We start from the raw sequence: 15,298 nt of genomic DNA on the forward strand, positions 1-15,298 counted from the left end.
GGGGAGAGAGAAAAAAAAAAGATAAAAACTGAAAGCTCATGAAAAAAAAAGAAAAAAAAAACTCATTAAAGCAAATTAGAAATATCCAGAACTGGGTAGTAGTTTATAAGAGACACTCTATAGTGGTGGTGGATATAGTAGAGATATGGGGGGCTCTACTCTCTTCCAATTTGTTCGTTTCGAGCACAAGATAGTGCTGTATATAGCTTATTTGGCTGTGCTGCTGCTGTTAACATCGCAGAGAGTCCAATCAACCACTTTGTTACCAAAAGCGCCCACCACCATGCAGCGCACCGAAAGAAACCCCACAGCAGGGCGACACTCTTTCTTTCTTTTTTTCGTTTCCTGTGCAATTAACGTAACTTCATCATGTGATAAACCACCGCAAAGAAAGAAATTTCCAGGGTTTTCTTCTTCTTCTTCTTCTGGTTCCCTCCACCAATTTATACACCTTTTTTTTGGGGTTTTTTATTATTATTATTTCCACATTTTATTTCCTTTTATTTTTCTTTTCATTGTGTGTCGTTTCTTTCATTCTTCGGGCGCAACGTGCGGTCTGGCCGCCACATACATTACACGATTATTTAACTCTTTCATCTATACGTATATACTCTTATGTCTTTTTGAAATGATTACGCGAGTCTCTCTACCGAATTTTAATGGCAATTAACGGCCGATTGAAACATGAAAATTCCCTTTTTGTTTTTAAAATGTGTACAAGAAAAAAAAAGACCCCGGAGGATTTTTCTTGTATATTTCCGAAGGTTCCGAAGGGGACGCGATGATATTCACATGTGTTTTTCCAAGGTGGCGAGCCTTGTCGGAATGTTTAAGAAAACCGTTTGAGTCTCTCTCGTCCAGCAGCAGGCTGTGTTAGAATTTTGTTCAAGTTTCCCTCGACTTCCTACATACACACACACACACCCTGGCTCATTGGGAATAAGGGGAGGAGGGACGTGTCAAACATCGAGGACCCGAGATTTTCTCCGATGGAAAAACATCATGCTGGACCCTAAGAAGAGAGCTAGGAGGGGAGAACAAGTGCCGATGAAGAGGCTTTTTCTTTCTTCTTCCTTTTTAAAATGCTTTTCTTCTTCTAGTAGAGGGGGGCCCCTTTTCTTCTTCTTTTGGGGGGAGAATTTTCAGCCCCCCACTCCGCCCCCTACAAGAAGAGGATCCCGACCAACATCTGGTGTTGGAACTTTTTTTCTTCCCTCGAACTCGGTTCAGGAATCAAACACGATCGATCTCAAAAAAGAAAAAGACGAGAAATAGAAAAAGGGGGGCCTATATAGTTGACTGACAGTTGATTTGAGCATCCAACAAGTTTCAAAAAAATAAAATAAAGAACAAGCCCCCAAAAAATCAAGAGGGGCGACCGAAAGTGGTCGGAGAGCTATTATTTGATTTTGTACTACACTCGAGTTGATAGTAGCATATCTATCTGTAGAGTAGAGATAGGAGTCTTGTACGGCCCCTCCTAATAATATTGACACGAGACAACGGCTAGCCGAGATTGTTAAAAGAACTGATGGAGCGTATGCAGCACTTGTTGAAAAACACCTACGCACACACGTAGCAGGGCCAAGAGAAGAGGTTTTGCTTTTCTTTTTAAGTGCGCTCTAGTCCAATATAATGACTTTTAAAAAAAGAAAATCAAAATTTCACTTTTTTGTTGGATGAGTTTCAATTTTCCCGCTCCTTTTAAAATTATTTTCTCGGAAAAAATCAAAAGGAAACGAACGAACGCGCGCGCGCGTGCAGTGGGCGGTTTGATTGCTGCTGGCAAAGACGCAATAATTCAATTCCCGGAAAAAAACCCACCCAATTCCAATTTTTCTGATTGATTTCATCAGCGGGAAAAGAAGAAAATTTCAAACGAGAATATTATTACGCAATATATTGGATTTCCCCCCCCCCCATGCCAAAGTCAAGTGACGGTTGCCGGACTTTTTTAGTTTGTTTTCTGTGCTGTGTGTTTAAATTATCAATGTTCGTGATGATGGCGACAGAGATAGCCAGAGCCGGCTGCTAGCACGTACTTGTGTGTGCACTCTCGTTTAAGTCTAATATCTTTTTTTTTTCTTTTTCCATTTTTTAAATTAAATTATCCCGTTGAATGAAAAAGACGATTAGAGTTGGCTGTGCTGGCCGGCTGTACACAATTTCGTTCCGGGTTTCCGAGTTTCTAAATGAAAAACATTTCCTTCTATTTTCGAGTTCATTTAAAATATATCTGGTACCCTTTTCCTTCTTTTCCTTCTTCTACTTCTTTTTACACTTTGAAATGAGGGAAATAAATCGAAAGAAAAAAGGGGAAAAAAGAAAGAAGAAAAACGATCATTCGTTATCTGCAACGGTGGTGGTGTCAAGGTGCGTTGCTCTCTGTGGCGAATCGGGAAACCGTATTCTCTTCTTTCATTTCTAATTTACCTTTTGGTAGAGGAAAAATAAATTTTTTGGGAGAGAAGAATAAAATAAAATCCCATTTCACCCCCTCCTCCGTTTACTGATGAGAATTAAATCTAAAAAAGGGGGGAAAAAGAAAAAGAAAAAAGGGAAATAAAACACGAGCCGACAAGGTAGACTACAACGAAAATGGTTATTCGTTTTCTCACCTGGGTCCCTTCTATACTCTCGCCGATGGTCTTCCTTATAATTCCACCCCACCACCACCTCACTCTGGGAGGGGGTTCGCTTCTTCTTCTTCTTCTTATATTGCTCCGCCATTTATTATCCCCAAAGACTCTTTGAAAAACGGGGCTGTCCGATCGAACAGTTTCCCTCGTTTCTTTTCCTTTTTTTTCATGAAGAGAGAAGCGGCCAACAAGAAGAAGAAGAATATATTTTTTCCTTTCAAAGGAAAAAGGGGGGAGCCCTTTAGGAGTCGAAGATCATGGCCGCCAGAGGGCATGTCTTCAGAGAGAGAAGATTCCACACACACAACAACCGAACCTTTTTTTAAAAAATAAAATAAAAAAAGAACCTTTTTTCTTTATTTTTCCTTTTTTCAAAAAAGTTCCGCGCTTAATACCAAAAGGAGCAGCCCCTATTGCACCGCCCTTTTTTGGGGAGGGTGGTAGGGACCCCTGGCGGAGTTCCCTGGAGCTAAATCATGACCCAGCTACGTTGACCAGTTGGCGAGCCTATATTTTTGACTTGATCGCTATAGTGCCCCAGGCCACTACCGACTAGTCTATACACCCCGGCCCGACCCACAACCGCCATTAGTCTTGGAGTGAATCTTGAGCGAGTGAGACGTGTGTGTGTTTTGTTCTCTCTCCACTTTTTTCAAAATAAGTTTTCTCTCTCATTTCGCGCTCGAAAATTTATCGGAAAAATATTAATTTCTAGTTCTTCGACTAATAACGTTCGCACACCAACATTTAAACTGTTTGATACATTTGATTTGAAACTCGGATTACTTTCAACGTCACGATCACGATAGAAGGACACGAATCAACTCATGGAAGACCGATGTAAGTTATATATTTCTTGCCGCCGTAGCACCGGGGGCTCTCTCTCTCTCGGTGTGTAGCACCTCGTGTGTGTGTGTGTAGAGAATCAAAATAAGGAAAAACATGGTTAGAGAGAGAGTTCAGTTCTCTCTCGGGCGAATGAAGGCCACACACTCACTTGTGTAGATGAACGGAATGTTGTGGAGCCTTTTTCTGACCGAAAAAAGATAGCGAAAAAATAACTTTCTAGTTTTGATTTCAACTTTTGTGTTGTAATTTGATTTCGATTTTTCTTCAAATGGAAGGAGGAGGAGGAGAAGGAATTGGCACATTTTTGTGTGTCTGTTCAACTTTTTCGGCCGTCACGTGTTTGTGCGTAGTTTTCACGATCGGCTGCCAACTCGGTGTGGGTGTGTGTGTGTGTTGGATTGTTTTGATTTTGTTTTATTTCTCCCGTCAGACAGACTTGGGTTTCTTGTTTTCATTTCGTTGCTCACTCAGATAGAAGAAAATTCGACCAGAGTTTAAAATGATAACAAAAACAACATTTTGTTGGCAACGGGTCAACGTCAATAATGGAAAAACCGTCTGGTCCGGTCGTGTGATGTGACGATGATGTGTGTTGGGAGTCTCAAAATTTGTTGAACGAATAAATGAAGAGCAATGCAGTTATTTCTAAATTGTGCGATGATTATTAAAAATGAAATTTTCGTGATTGATTGTAACAGATGGCGCCCTAGTCGTTTGGCATCAGCAGCCGGGACAACCGGATCGAGTTTTGCTGATGGACGTTCCATTGCAGTTCGTCTAACGATGGCCTGGACTCGATTAACGCCGCCAATGTTTTCCCATTTTCTCGTCCGCCCGCGACGTCGACGACGACGAAGCATCGCCACCACCACCGCCTCTTGTCTCTTGGCACTAGTCATGATGATTGGTAAGTTATTCATTTCCTTTGGAAATTTTTGGGATGCTGGGAACAAAATAAAGAAGGGAAGAAAAACGATGGGAAATTGTAAGAACTTGTCCTCCTCCCCCTCACTGTGTCCATCCATTGACCCTGGTCATTTGTGTAGAACCATTTCAAGTTCCTCTCCTACCCTGCTGTGGATCCTCTTTCTTTTTTAAAACTCTTAAAATCGATTTCGAACCTCAAAAACCCCTAGCTACAGACTCCTCCTCCGTTTTGGGATTTTCTTCAGGGTCCCCCCTCCTTATTGTACTTGAAGATGGACGCGATAGTGGGCTCTCAAATAAAATGGAAAATGGAGAGAAGGTGTTGAGGTGGTCATTCTTGTGTCCATTTCTCTGTGTACCAGAAGGAGGAAATCCGTTATTATCATTGGCTGGGCCCTTGTTTTCTCACCTGTGTTGTCTCCCCCCTTTTTCTTGAAAAACTTCTTTTTCATTTCATTTCATAATCCCTGGGACTAAAGAAGCTTCCCAGTTTCTTTTTTTGAAAGATTCATTATCCCTTTCTCTGCTAGTCCCTCAAATTCCTGATCCTGGTACACTACGGGAAGCCTAGAGAGAGAACAAGAGAAGAGAAAGACCCGGAGAAGATTAACTATAGATTCCCTACTGAATTCCATCTATAATTCTTTATTTTACCTGGGTCTTTTTGGGCATGGAGAAGAGAAGAAGAAAAAAGAGAGATCGAGGAAAAAGAGGAGGGAAACGGCCAGGGGGAGAGAGAGAGAGAATGTTGAACCCACCTCCTGTTGTGCAGCTCCAAGATCCTCCAGTTGTCCCAAATAGTTGCATTTCTGTTCCTTTATTTTTTTAAATATTCATTTTTTCCTTTTTATTTCCTTCATGAAACAAATAGCCATGTGGAGCGGAGTAGCGGAAGGCAGCAGCGGTTGCAAGGTGGATAGCTGCACTCGGCAATTCCAGCAGGCGGCCATGGCCAGCGGCGTGAGACGTGGATCGGCAGCGTTTTGCGTCATCCTGCGCCAATACTCTGATTGTCTCCGATCAACGGCTCGATCCTGTCGCGGACATTTGGCCTACCACTCGACCATCACGTTGGTGCAGAACTGGAACGGAGATTCCAATTGTTCCTACGTGGGTGGGGCCAGCGCCGGAGGAGCCCCAGCCATCTTCAAGGACCGCCCTCGCAATCACGACCATCATTCGTCCAAAGTGGAAGATTCGTCGTATTCCAACGAGAAAACGGTGACGTCTTCATCTGCCGACCGGACGACGAGCCTGGAACCGACGGCCCGCGTCTACGTCCGCCCAGATAAGCCACCCAGCAGTCTGCCCATCACGGGCACCAGTGTCGTCATGGAAGGCAGCCCGTCGTGCACCTACCAGGGCCGCCCCGAAGTGACGCATTGCAGTTTCTATGGCGACCCGCATCTTGTGACATTTAACGGAGACTTTCAAACGTGCAAAGTGGCCGGCGCCTGGCCGCTCATCGACAACGCTTATTTGGCCGTCTCCGTGACCAACGAAGCCGTCGTACCCGGATCCTCTGCCACGGCTACCACCAAGGTAAACACCAGAACTTCTTACCAGCCGAAAATTTAGCTGCCGATTTCTACAACGCAGTTATACAATAGTACCTACCTACCTATAGCCTTGTTGGGTTATGCCTGACTGCCAATAGGAGAGGGAGGAGAGGAGGATCGTGGGCTTTAATAGCCCCCATTTTATTTTCGGGTTTTCTTTTTCCCTTTTTGTTGACACTTGAAATGGAACGAGGAAGAAAAGTTTTGACGCAAGAATTTTTACCAAGAACTTTTTTGGCTGTTGTTGTTGTTGGGTTGTTTTTTCCGGGGCCAAAAGAAAAAGCGCAGGCTGTCGTGACTAAGCATTTAGCTTTTTTAGCCCAGGTTAAATCCCCTTTTTCTCCGTTATTCATCGAGTGCCAGTCATTAAAATGTAAATTTCCCCTCTCCCTTTGAAAAGAGGAAAAAGAAAAATGGTTGCTCGTCTCGATTATTGCGTAACCCGATCGACACGGATTAGTCAGAAAATTGTTTGAGCGGATGCAGGAAAAATCACGTCACTGGTGTGTGTGTGTTTATCTGCCTTCCTCCGTCACCCCACAATTGCGACCAACGCAAAGTCGTCGTCGGGTTGAGACATTCATTTGCGTTTAAACGGTAGTTGGGTCCGACCTCAAAATTACAGTTGTTACTTTCTTCTTCTTACTTTTATTTTTACCCTTATTTGATATTTTTATAGACGTGGGGTCCGCGTGTAATTCAAAATGGGACGGACTGGTCTTAACACGGTCGGAACTCCGCCTTCAGGTGATGTCGGTGTGAGGGGAAAAAAGAGACAACAAATGTTTCACCAAAAAATTACCAAATTTCTAACGTAGTAGTAGTAGAGAGACCATATCTGTGTGGGTTATAACTAAGCGAGTCAAAGAAGTTAAAAACAGTTGTGGCGTGCTGTGGCTTCCCGTCGTCTGGTTCCCTCGGTTCTTGTTCACGAAAAAGACCTGGCCTATTGTTCTCTAGCCGTAGGGCACAAATCTTTGAAGAAGAAAAACTTCTTCTTCTTCTTCTGCTGCTGCTGCTGCTGCTGCCGTACCCCAGAAGGTATACATATAAAAACCCAAAGGAAAGAAGAAATGGTGGCTCTCACCTCGAGGCGGAGGGCATTAATATTCAACGTGTATCTTCCACAAATCCCCCCCCCCCTTCCTTCTTCTTCTTCTTTTTTGAAGAAGAAGAATAAAAGATTGTCGACCCGAAAGAATATCATCGTAGATTGCATTGATAATCATTGCTTCGGCCTTTTTTTTTCTTTCTTTCTTTCAAATTCTCATCTTGTCGAAATAACTGGTTTCTTCTATTTTATTCTTCTACCATTCGGGTAGTTGTTGTTGTTACAACCCGCTTGATTTCGCCACCAATTTTGCGCCCGTCTTATTGTGCAATAGTGTTGTTTCTCTTCGAAATTATGGATAGGTGGGTGTGGGGGATAAGGATAAGAGAAACCAATTATCCTCGATTCTTGTTGCGCTAGTGTCTTCTTTTTTCTTTCTTTCTTTTGCGCTGGGAGAAGATAACAAGCGACGGCTTGTCGTGCGATAATAACGGCGCGCATCGCGTGAAAATTGGGTACCCGCTATGTGTCTAATCCCCCCACCGACTCGGACCGACTCGTCTTTGGGTCTAATCTTAATATGGTCAAAGGTATTTCAGACATTATATGAGAGAGAGAGGATGTCGTTTTCTTCTTTTTCTCGTTTGATTTCCCCACACACAGATGGAACGCGCCGAACAGGACGGGCGATCGGTCACATTGTATAGTTAGTGGCAAAGAAGAAGAAGAAGAAGAGATATTTATTTTCCTTTTGGCACGGATACAACAAAACAGGGATGGAGGTGGTAGACGTCTCAGAAGAACAGGTTTCTTTTTTTTTCCTTCTTCTTCTTTTTCTTCTGGTTGGAAAGAGAAGAGAATGAGAGACACGGGCTTTAGGCTCGAGGGGCGAATGAACTGTGGAAAGAAGAAGAAGAAGAAAAAGATGTTGAGGAGGAGGCTGGATGGCCTGGGTAGTAGGAAAGAAAAATAGGAAGGGCCCTAGCTCTCTACATGTAGACAAACGCCATGTGTTTGAGAGAAGAAACGACCTTGGCCATAGCTGTCACTCTGTGCCTCTCTGGCAAGAGGAAAGAAAAAAAAAGTTTCATATTTTATGTATTTCCAAAGGGAACGGAGAAAAACACGCACGCACAATAGGAAAAGAAAAGAGAAAAAATCCTGACCAGTTTTTCTTGTTTTCGGAAATTAAATTTGTTTTTAAAACATTTATTCGTCTCAAATAAATCTGGAAACGAACGAAGGAGAGAGAGAAAAAAAAGGGAGGAAATCTCGGGTGTTTTGTCAATGCCACGATTAATTTCTCTTTTTCCCGATCGATTCGTTCGTTTCTTTTGTGTTTGTTTGTGTGAGCCGGGCGGGCTTTTTTGGGCCGATAAGAAGTGACGCCTAGTATACCTCACCCGTTAAATTTCTTTTTTCTTAAATGGAAGGAATAACAAGTGCGAGAAAAATCCCTTGTAAAGTGTCGACTTAAAACTCTTACATCCCCTATCGCCCCCATTATTCCCCGTTTATTTCGAAATTCCAATTTGGCAACAAGTTATTTTTATACCTTCCAAAGTTCTTTGTTTCATTTCCAAGCGTCAAACAAAACCCTCCCCCACCAAAATTTGAATGAAATGTTGAAATTGCGCATTGGGTTTGAACGCATTCCACAAAGCGGGAAATTCAAACTTTTTTGTGATGCGGATCACTTGACACCATTTTGCGCCCACCTGAACATTTTCCGCGTCTGAAAAAGGAAAATGGCTTGAAGTGGGCCGCGCGCTCTTTTGACGTTTTGCCCGTTATTGGCCCATGTGTGCACTTTGGTGCTTGCTAGTGTATAACTGGCGAGAGTTACGACGTGCCCTACTAACAATCAGTTTTTTGTTTGTCTTTTGGCGTTCTATTTCTGTAGATCACCATCATCATCAAGGGAGGCTCGGATTGTGCGCCGGAACGGACCTACGAGGCGGCAGTCGACTCGGTTCCGGCCTCGTTTGTTGACGGCAGCCAGTGGGGCGGACCTTTGCCGCCCGGAAGCAGCGGATTGCCGTCCTCGGCTTTTGAGCATTTGGTTCCCGTCAGGATCGTTGAGAAGGAGCCCGGCCGGCACGTTGAAATTCACGCCAGACATTTGGGCGCGACGCTCATCGTTCGACAAGTCGGACGCTATTTGACGTTCGCCGCTAAACTTCCGCGGGAAATCGCCCTGCAAGGAGCCGGACGGGAAGGTCTTCAACTCTGCGTCAAGGGCTGCCCGGCGTCGGAACGTATCGACGTCGGCACCGTCCTCCTGGGCAGCGGGCACGGCCGTCATCCCAGCATGCCATCTAGCGGGCGATTTTACCGCTCGCAGACGAGCGAGTCTCCGTCGGCCCTGGTGAAGGGCATGACCCGCGACGCGGCCCTGGCCCTCTGCCGTGAATACAATCTGACGGATTACTACCTGGACTCGTGCATGTTCGATCTGATGACCACCGGAGATCCCAGTTTCTCTCTGGCCGCCAGCCGGGCGCAAGCCGATTACTTTTCCTTGTTGCCCGACGCGGCCAATCGACTGGCCAATCGGACGTGGCCTCTGGGCGCTTCCGGCTCTTCTCCGTCATCTTCGACAGCTTCGAGGGACAGCCTCTCGTCGTCGGCCTCGTCCAGCACTGCCCGCTCACTTCTTCTGGTCGGAGAAGCCCACGGACCGGGCCGGCCGTCCAGCCTGGCAGTTTGTCTGCTGGTCGTTTGGAGTTTGATGAGCTTATGGAACCCGTTGCGGTGATACCACACGAAGAAATTAACACAAATTAATTAATGTACAGTCTCATCGTCGTCGTCGTCGTATACATAAAAAAGGAAACACAATTTGTTTTGCATATATATATGTATGTTTGATATGCATTATATATATATATAAATATATATGATATATAACATTATTGGACTCGTAGAAAGTCGTCTGTACAAAATATCAAGAAATTTCGTCCGTACCAAAACATTTGCCCCCCATAACCCCCACCCACCTCCCCCCCAAAAAAACATCTCTGTCCCCCTCAAAACCGTGTTTTATTTGCCCGGCCAATTTTTCGTTGTCGTTGATATCGAAATAAATAAAAAATGAATAAAAACAAAATTCAATTGAAAAAAAAAGTTACCAAGTGTTATGAGTTCAATTTTTCTTGACTTTATTTTATTTTTATTTGGTTCATTGTGGCAGTTTCCCACAAGATTTTTATTCTTGTAAATTGACACTAGTGGCCACAAACAGCAATTGAATGTCGACGATATTTGAACGGTCGTCGTTTAATGATTGGCTCGTCTAGAATTCTATAGCTCGAGAAAACGAAACGGGGGAAAAAAAAACAAACAAATTTCAACTTTTGGTTTCCTTCTAGCCACTTTTATTGATTTCCTGTCCAGTTTATTTGTACGCCATTATTCCGTCTAGAAATAAATAAAAAATAATAATAATTTAAAAAGAAAAAAAGGGAGTCCCGTGACCGATTCCCTCCCCAAAAAAGGCGATCGTTTATTTTTGAAGAATTTCATTTTTCTCCTTTTGTGTGTAGATTTCACAACATGTTTGATGCCATCAAGATGGCGCAACTTGAAAACAAAAATCTTCGGGATGCGACGTGACCGCGGGAAAAATGAGGAATGGCTTTTGCGGTGTGTACAATTTTTTTTTCTCCCGCAGCTTTGGTCCCTCTCTTCTCCGTTTTCATTTTTGTATTAATACTTTTTTTTGTGTTTGTTGTTTCGTTTTTGTTTTGTTTTATTATTATTAGATGCGGAATTTTTTAAGAGACTTTGGCATATCTCCTTAAATAGACGGGGGGAAATGTGATAAAATGCAATTTCGAAACCCGACAGTCTCACACACACACACACACACGTGTGCGCATATAAGTAAATAAATTGACTGGATGCGCATCAAGCGATGGAGGATATGTCCAATTTCCTTATTTTTATTTTATTTTTTATTTTTTTAAAGAGAAAACCGCAGATAAGATAAACGATAACCCACCACTGAGCCTTTGATGACTGCACCAGCAGTTGCCTATTAAACACATGGAAAAAGTCTGTGGAAAATAATAAAAAAAAAAAAAAAAAGAGTTATACATTTCAAAAGAAACGGTTTCAACATTTGTGCCAAGAGCCAAACGGATGGATTGCACCCCAGAAAAGAAAGAGATCTCGAATTTCACCTCGCCTTGGCATTGATTAAGAGAGGGAGGAGAACAAACTGGAAAAACAACGTCAGGCTTCAATTATTTCCCAGATTTTTGTTTAAGAAAAAGAAGGAGAGAGGTGAGCTGTGTAAGGCGACTCCATTCAATAGTTGCCTCCCCATCTAGGAGAGAGGGGGGAGTTGGAGAAAAAGGAAACTCCTTTTATTTCATGATATCCGTCTCTCCCTTTTTTTCCCTGTGATATCCCCCCTCCGTCGTGGTGTCGACACGTACCTATACACACGTCGACATGTGTAATGCATAATCAGGTGCTACGGGGCAGTTCCTGGGCTCTTTATGGAAGCCACTGAAGGTGTGGTGCGCTGGATATATGTGGCGTGTTAGACAAGTAACTTGAGGTGCTGATGGTCAGGCCCACCCCCGTCGTCAAGTATACAATATCTACCCCCCACCCCACTCACATGTGTATATATTCACACAATCCCTCTCCAATCTGTGACCATACATGATTGAAATCAGCCCAATAAATTGAGTAGAATATCGCCATAAATCAAACGTTTGGGGGTACACGTGTTCTCATTGCGTATAGAGTGAAGGCAGACAAAATAAACTTTAAAAATGGTAAAATTCGTCTTTGTTCTTTGTAATAAAAATATTCACGGTCGTCCGGTGAAATAACGACTTTTTTTCTTCCCTTTTGAAAACAAAAAAATTGACACCCCGCTGACTTTCTTGGTAGGTCGTAAATATTCTCCAACCGATTCTTCTCTTCTCCGTGAAAATAAAATTCTTCTTCTTCTTCTCCTTGTTCCAGCATTTTACATCTGCACAGCTCCTTGTCTCTCTCTCTATTTTGGGACGAGTTTTATATCCCGTACACGATTCGACGAATTCGCATAACGTCTGCCCCTCAAAACAACCAAACGGTTTGCTGCTGTTGCCAACGAGCCTCAACAGCAACAAAGTTCTTCATCTCCATCCATTTTTATCGAATCAAAAAATCGTGGCAAAGAACATTTTACAAAAATGGTATACGCTATATAGTAGATATGCCTCCTTTTGGGGTCGTCGTTCAATCTGTTTGTTTTTGTACAACTTTTTTCTTTGTGATTTCCAATCTAAAATCGATCGTTGCTAAGAAACTCCTGCCGAGCCTCCATCGTCTTATCACTCTTCATCTTGTGTGTATTCCGTTCCACCCCGCTGAGACGACGAGACCTCTAGCTATATACAATCTCGAATTTAAATTTCCAGTCCAATAAAATAGATCTAACGTACATACATATAACAAGCGCGCAGGGCTTCCTTTCTTCCAAAAAGAAAAGAATTTGATTTGCCAAATCTACACAGAAAATGTCGTTGATTTATTCTCCAAACGGTTACCGCATTTCCAAATGAAATAGTATAAATATACACCCACAACTGGTATTTGGTTACGCAGCAGCTAGTCGAGAGGGGAGGAGGAAAAAAGCGGACGTGTTTCATTGAGGCACAGCAACAGGAGAGACTTGACGAAGGTCAACCCGTTGACTCGCAGTCATCCATCTTCATTCATGAGCTGAATTGTATGATCCCTCACGTAGTTTCTTTCTTCCCCTCTTATATATATTTCTATTCACACACACAAACTTTTAAACTTTTTAAACACATTCAGAAACCCCCAGGAGTTTGTACTACCGCCCGACCGGAACGGTATCACGAGCGTCGGATCTTTATCCCCAACCGGAATAACTTTTTTCAAAGACGACAGTAACAAATCGAGATATTTCTCTGAATACCCTTCACAAACATACACACGTGTTTAAATACATATCAAACTTAAATCAAAAGAAAATCTAGTGTATAGATTTCGTCCCTGACATGCATATCAATAGTAAATAAACTTTTCCTTGTAAATAGACAAAAAGAAACTCGATTCCGTGTTTTTTATTTCTGTTTTCGGTCTAACAAGCGAAACGATAATCTTATCATCAAACAACTATAATAACAACAGCAGCTTCAAAGTTGTTGTTCGCCAGCTCTCAATCGCCGGGTCGAGCGCGTCAACCGGTTGTTGTTGTTGTTGTTGTCATTTGCTTTCCAGTGTTGTTAGATCTTTTTAAAATTTCTTGTTCAATTTATTCCCTTTTTTTCTCTCTTTCGCTAATGGTTTAAGAGAAACACACACACACTCTTATTGTGTTGTTGGGCTTCCCTCCTCCGATTCTTTGGTCGACCAGGAGCTGCTGGGCACACAGCACAGGTGTACATGTATACATACCTTATAGAATGTCTGCCCCGTCTATATACTCTCTAGTCGCAGGTGTTGTCAAGCGTGTAATCTCGGTCCGGTGACATGACACCAACGACCATCGAAGAGAAGGAGAAGGCCAGCAAAAGGGACAGTTGGTTGTTTGATCCTTTCTTCTTCCATGTCCCATTTTCTTTTTTCCAACAATAGAACACGCATATAAGAATATATGGTGTGTAGACCTCCATTTCTTGTCTTGTTTGTCATGTGGTTGTATAGGTACTACGCATAGATATTCCTGGGGACCAGAAGGGACCGGACCCCCCGTCCTCATCAACAGGGTCCACAGATGAAAAGTAGCGATACGCTTCTTCTTCTTCTTCTTCTTCTTCTTCAAGGGTCTATTGATGATGGCCAGGGGGACAGAGAGGATAGAAGCAAATGGCAACAATATATACACAGTCGAGGGGGTACACATACACAAGAAAAGAAAACGGTTGTTCAAAATGTGAACTGACGCGTTCTCATCTCTCGGTCTCTCCATATGAAGTCAAGGGCCTGTCACTCGCGTTAATTTCCATCGTCTCTCAACTCTATACACGTGCAGTCGTATATATGGTCGAATGTTATAAATCTTTTTCAAGCCGAAATTCCCTTTTTCGAGATCTACTATTTCACACAATAAACAGAGAGAGAAATTCCCATTTTTTCTGTATTTCTTTTTCGCTAATATTTACCTGTAGACCGCTGTAGACCGGTATTACTACATTGCCGCACATATTGTAAGCGACACATCAGGTTTTTTTTACGCATATATAAACGACAGTTCCATTTTTGGACTTTGATATTTATATATTCTATTCTAGAAATGAGAATAAAAGACGGAAAATTCAAGTCTTTTCCCCACTTTTTTTTGGGGTCGTCCGCTTCACTTCTCCCCCACCTTGTCGGACAAGTTGTTGGAATCTGGAAAAGGTGTGCTCACACACAAATACGTGAGGTAACTCTCTCTCTCTCCGCGTTTCCCTTATTCTCTGCTATTCTTATACTACATATTATATTCTTCCCCCTTATGTTTCTTCTCTGTTTGAACAATCGGCTGAAGAGGAGGACGGTTTCTTCTTCTTTTTTTTAACTTTGATATTGTGTAGGCCTCCCCTTGGCTGCCGTGTGTTACTTTAACAAACGTTTTTAATCGCCCATAGTATAGGTTTTTATTTCTTTTAAAAAAGTTGAGGAGGCCTCCTACTCCTCCTCTCAGCCAGAAGAAGAAGAAGAAACAGAGGACAAAAGGAGGTTTTTATATATATGGCCAGCTCCTCTCTCTCTCTCCCGTGTACGTATATAACGTTCGCCTCCTATATATGTGTGTAATATAGACAGATAAATACAGCCGGTAATAACCGCAATAAAAATGAATTAGACACACGAGTTTAAATGAGCTCGACCACATGTTAGTAGTATCACCCTCAAGGTTGTGGTGGTGGTGGCCGTGCTGCCGAGTTTTTCTTGTCTTTTCTCTCCAGTCGAGTCTCTCCGACCGACCGACCGACCGACCGACCCAAACCACAGGTCCCGCAGAGAGTCGTCTCTATGCTGCTCCCCTCTGTAACTCTTTTTTTTTTTTTTTTTTTTTTTTTTTCGTTTTCGGGACACAACTTGTACAGTCTACTGATTACGATAACGGAGAAAAAAAAAGTTGCGCGCGGGAAAATTTTAAAAGCAACACATTTTTATAAATTAGAGATAGGAAAAAGGGACCTCCTACTGGTAGGATAGTGTCACTCTCTTCTCGTGAGGAAATTAAAGACAAAGAAAAAAAACCTCAAACAAAGAAACAGAGAAACAAAAGAAATTTCAGAAAATGTATGGAC

General features: G+C 42.7%; 1 protein-coding gene across 1 annotated transcript; it reads left to right on the forward strand.

The window, feature by feature from the left end:
- The first annotated feature begins 3,183 nt into the window (after nt 1-3,183).
- On the forward strand, nt 3,184-10,155 carry LOC124189030 (repulsive guidance molecule A-like). Its single transcript, XM_046581989.1, has 4 exons — nt 3,184-3,479; nt 4,187-4,395; nt 5,287-5,957; nt 8,929-10,155. Exons 2-4 carry the CDS (start codon nt 4,272-4,274, stop codon nt 9,781-9,783), a joined length of 1,650 nt encoding a protein of 549 aa, XP_046437945.1. The 5' UTR covers nt 3,184-3,479; nt 4,187-4,271; the 3' UTR covers nt 9,784-10,155.
- The last annotated feature ends 5,143 nt before the right edge of the window (nt 10,156-15,298 follow it).

This window comes from Daphnia pulex, chromosome 2 (genome assembly GCF_021134715.1).
Source record: "Daphnia pulex isolate KAP4 chromosome 2, ASM2113471v1".
Classification (NCBI taxonomy): Eukaryota; Metazoa; Arthropoda; class Branchiopoda; order Diplostraca; family Daphniidae; genus Daphnia; species Daphnia pulex.

Excerpts from the sequence above, each read along its gene's own strand:
- LOC124189030 (XM_046581989.1), top strand. The coding sequence starts at position 4,272 with ATGGCCTGGACTCGATTAACGCCGCCAATGTTTTCCCATTTTCTCGTC. Across the intron at positions 4,396-5,286 it reads GGCACTAGTCATGATGATTG|CCATGTGGAGCGGAGTAGCG; the intron begins GTAAGTTATTCA and ends TGAAACAAATAG. Across the intron at positions 5,958-8,928 it reads CTGCCACGGCTACCACCAAG|ATCACCATCATCATCAAGGG; the intron begins GTAAACACCAGA and ends CTATTTCTGTAG.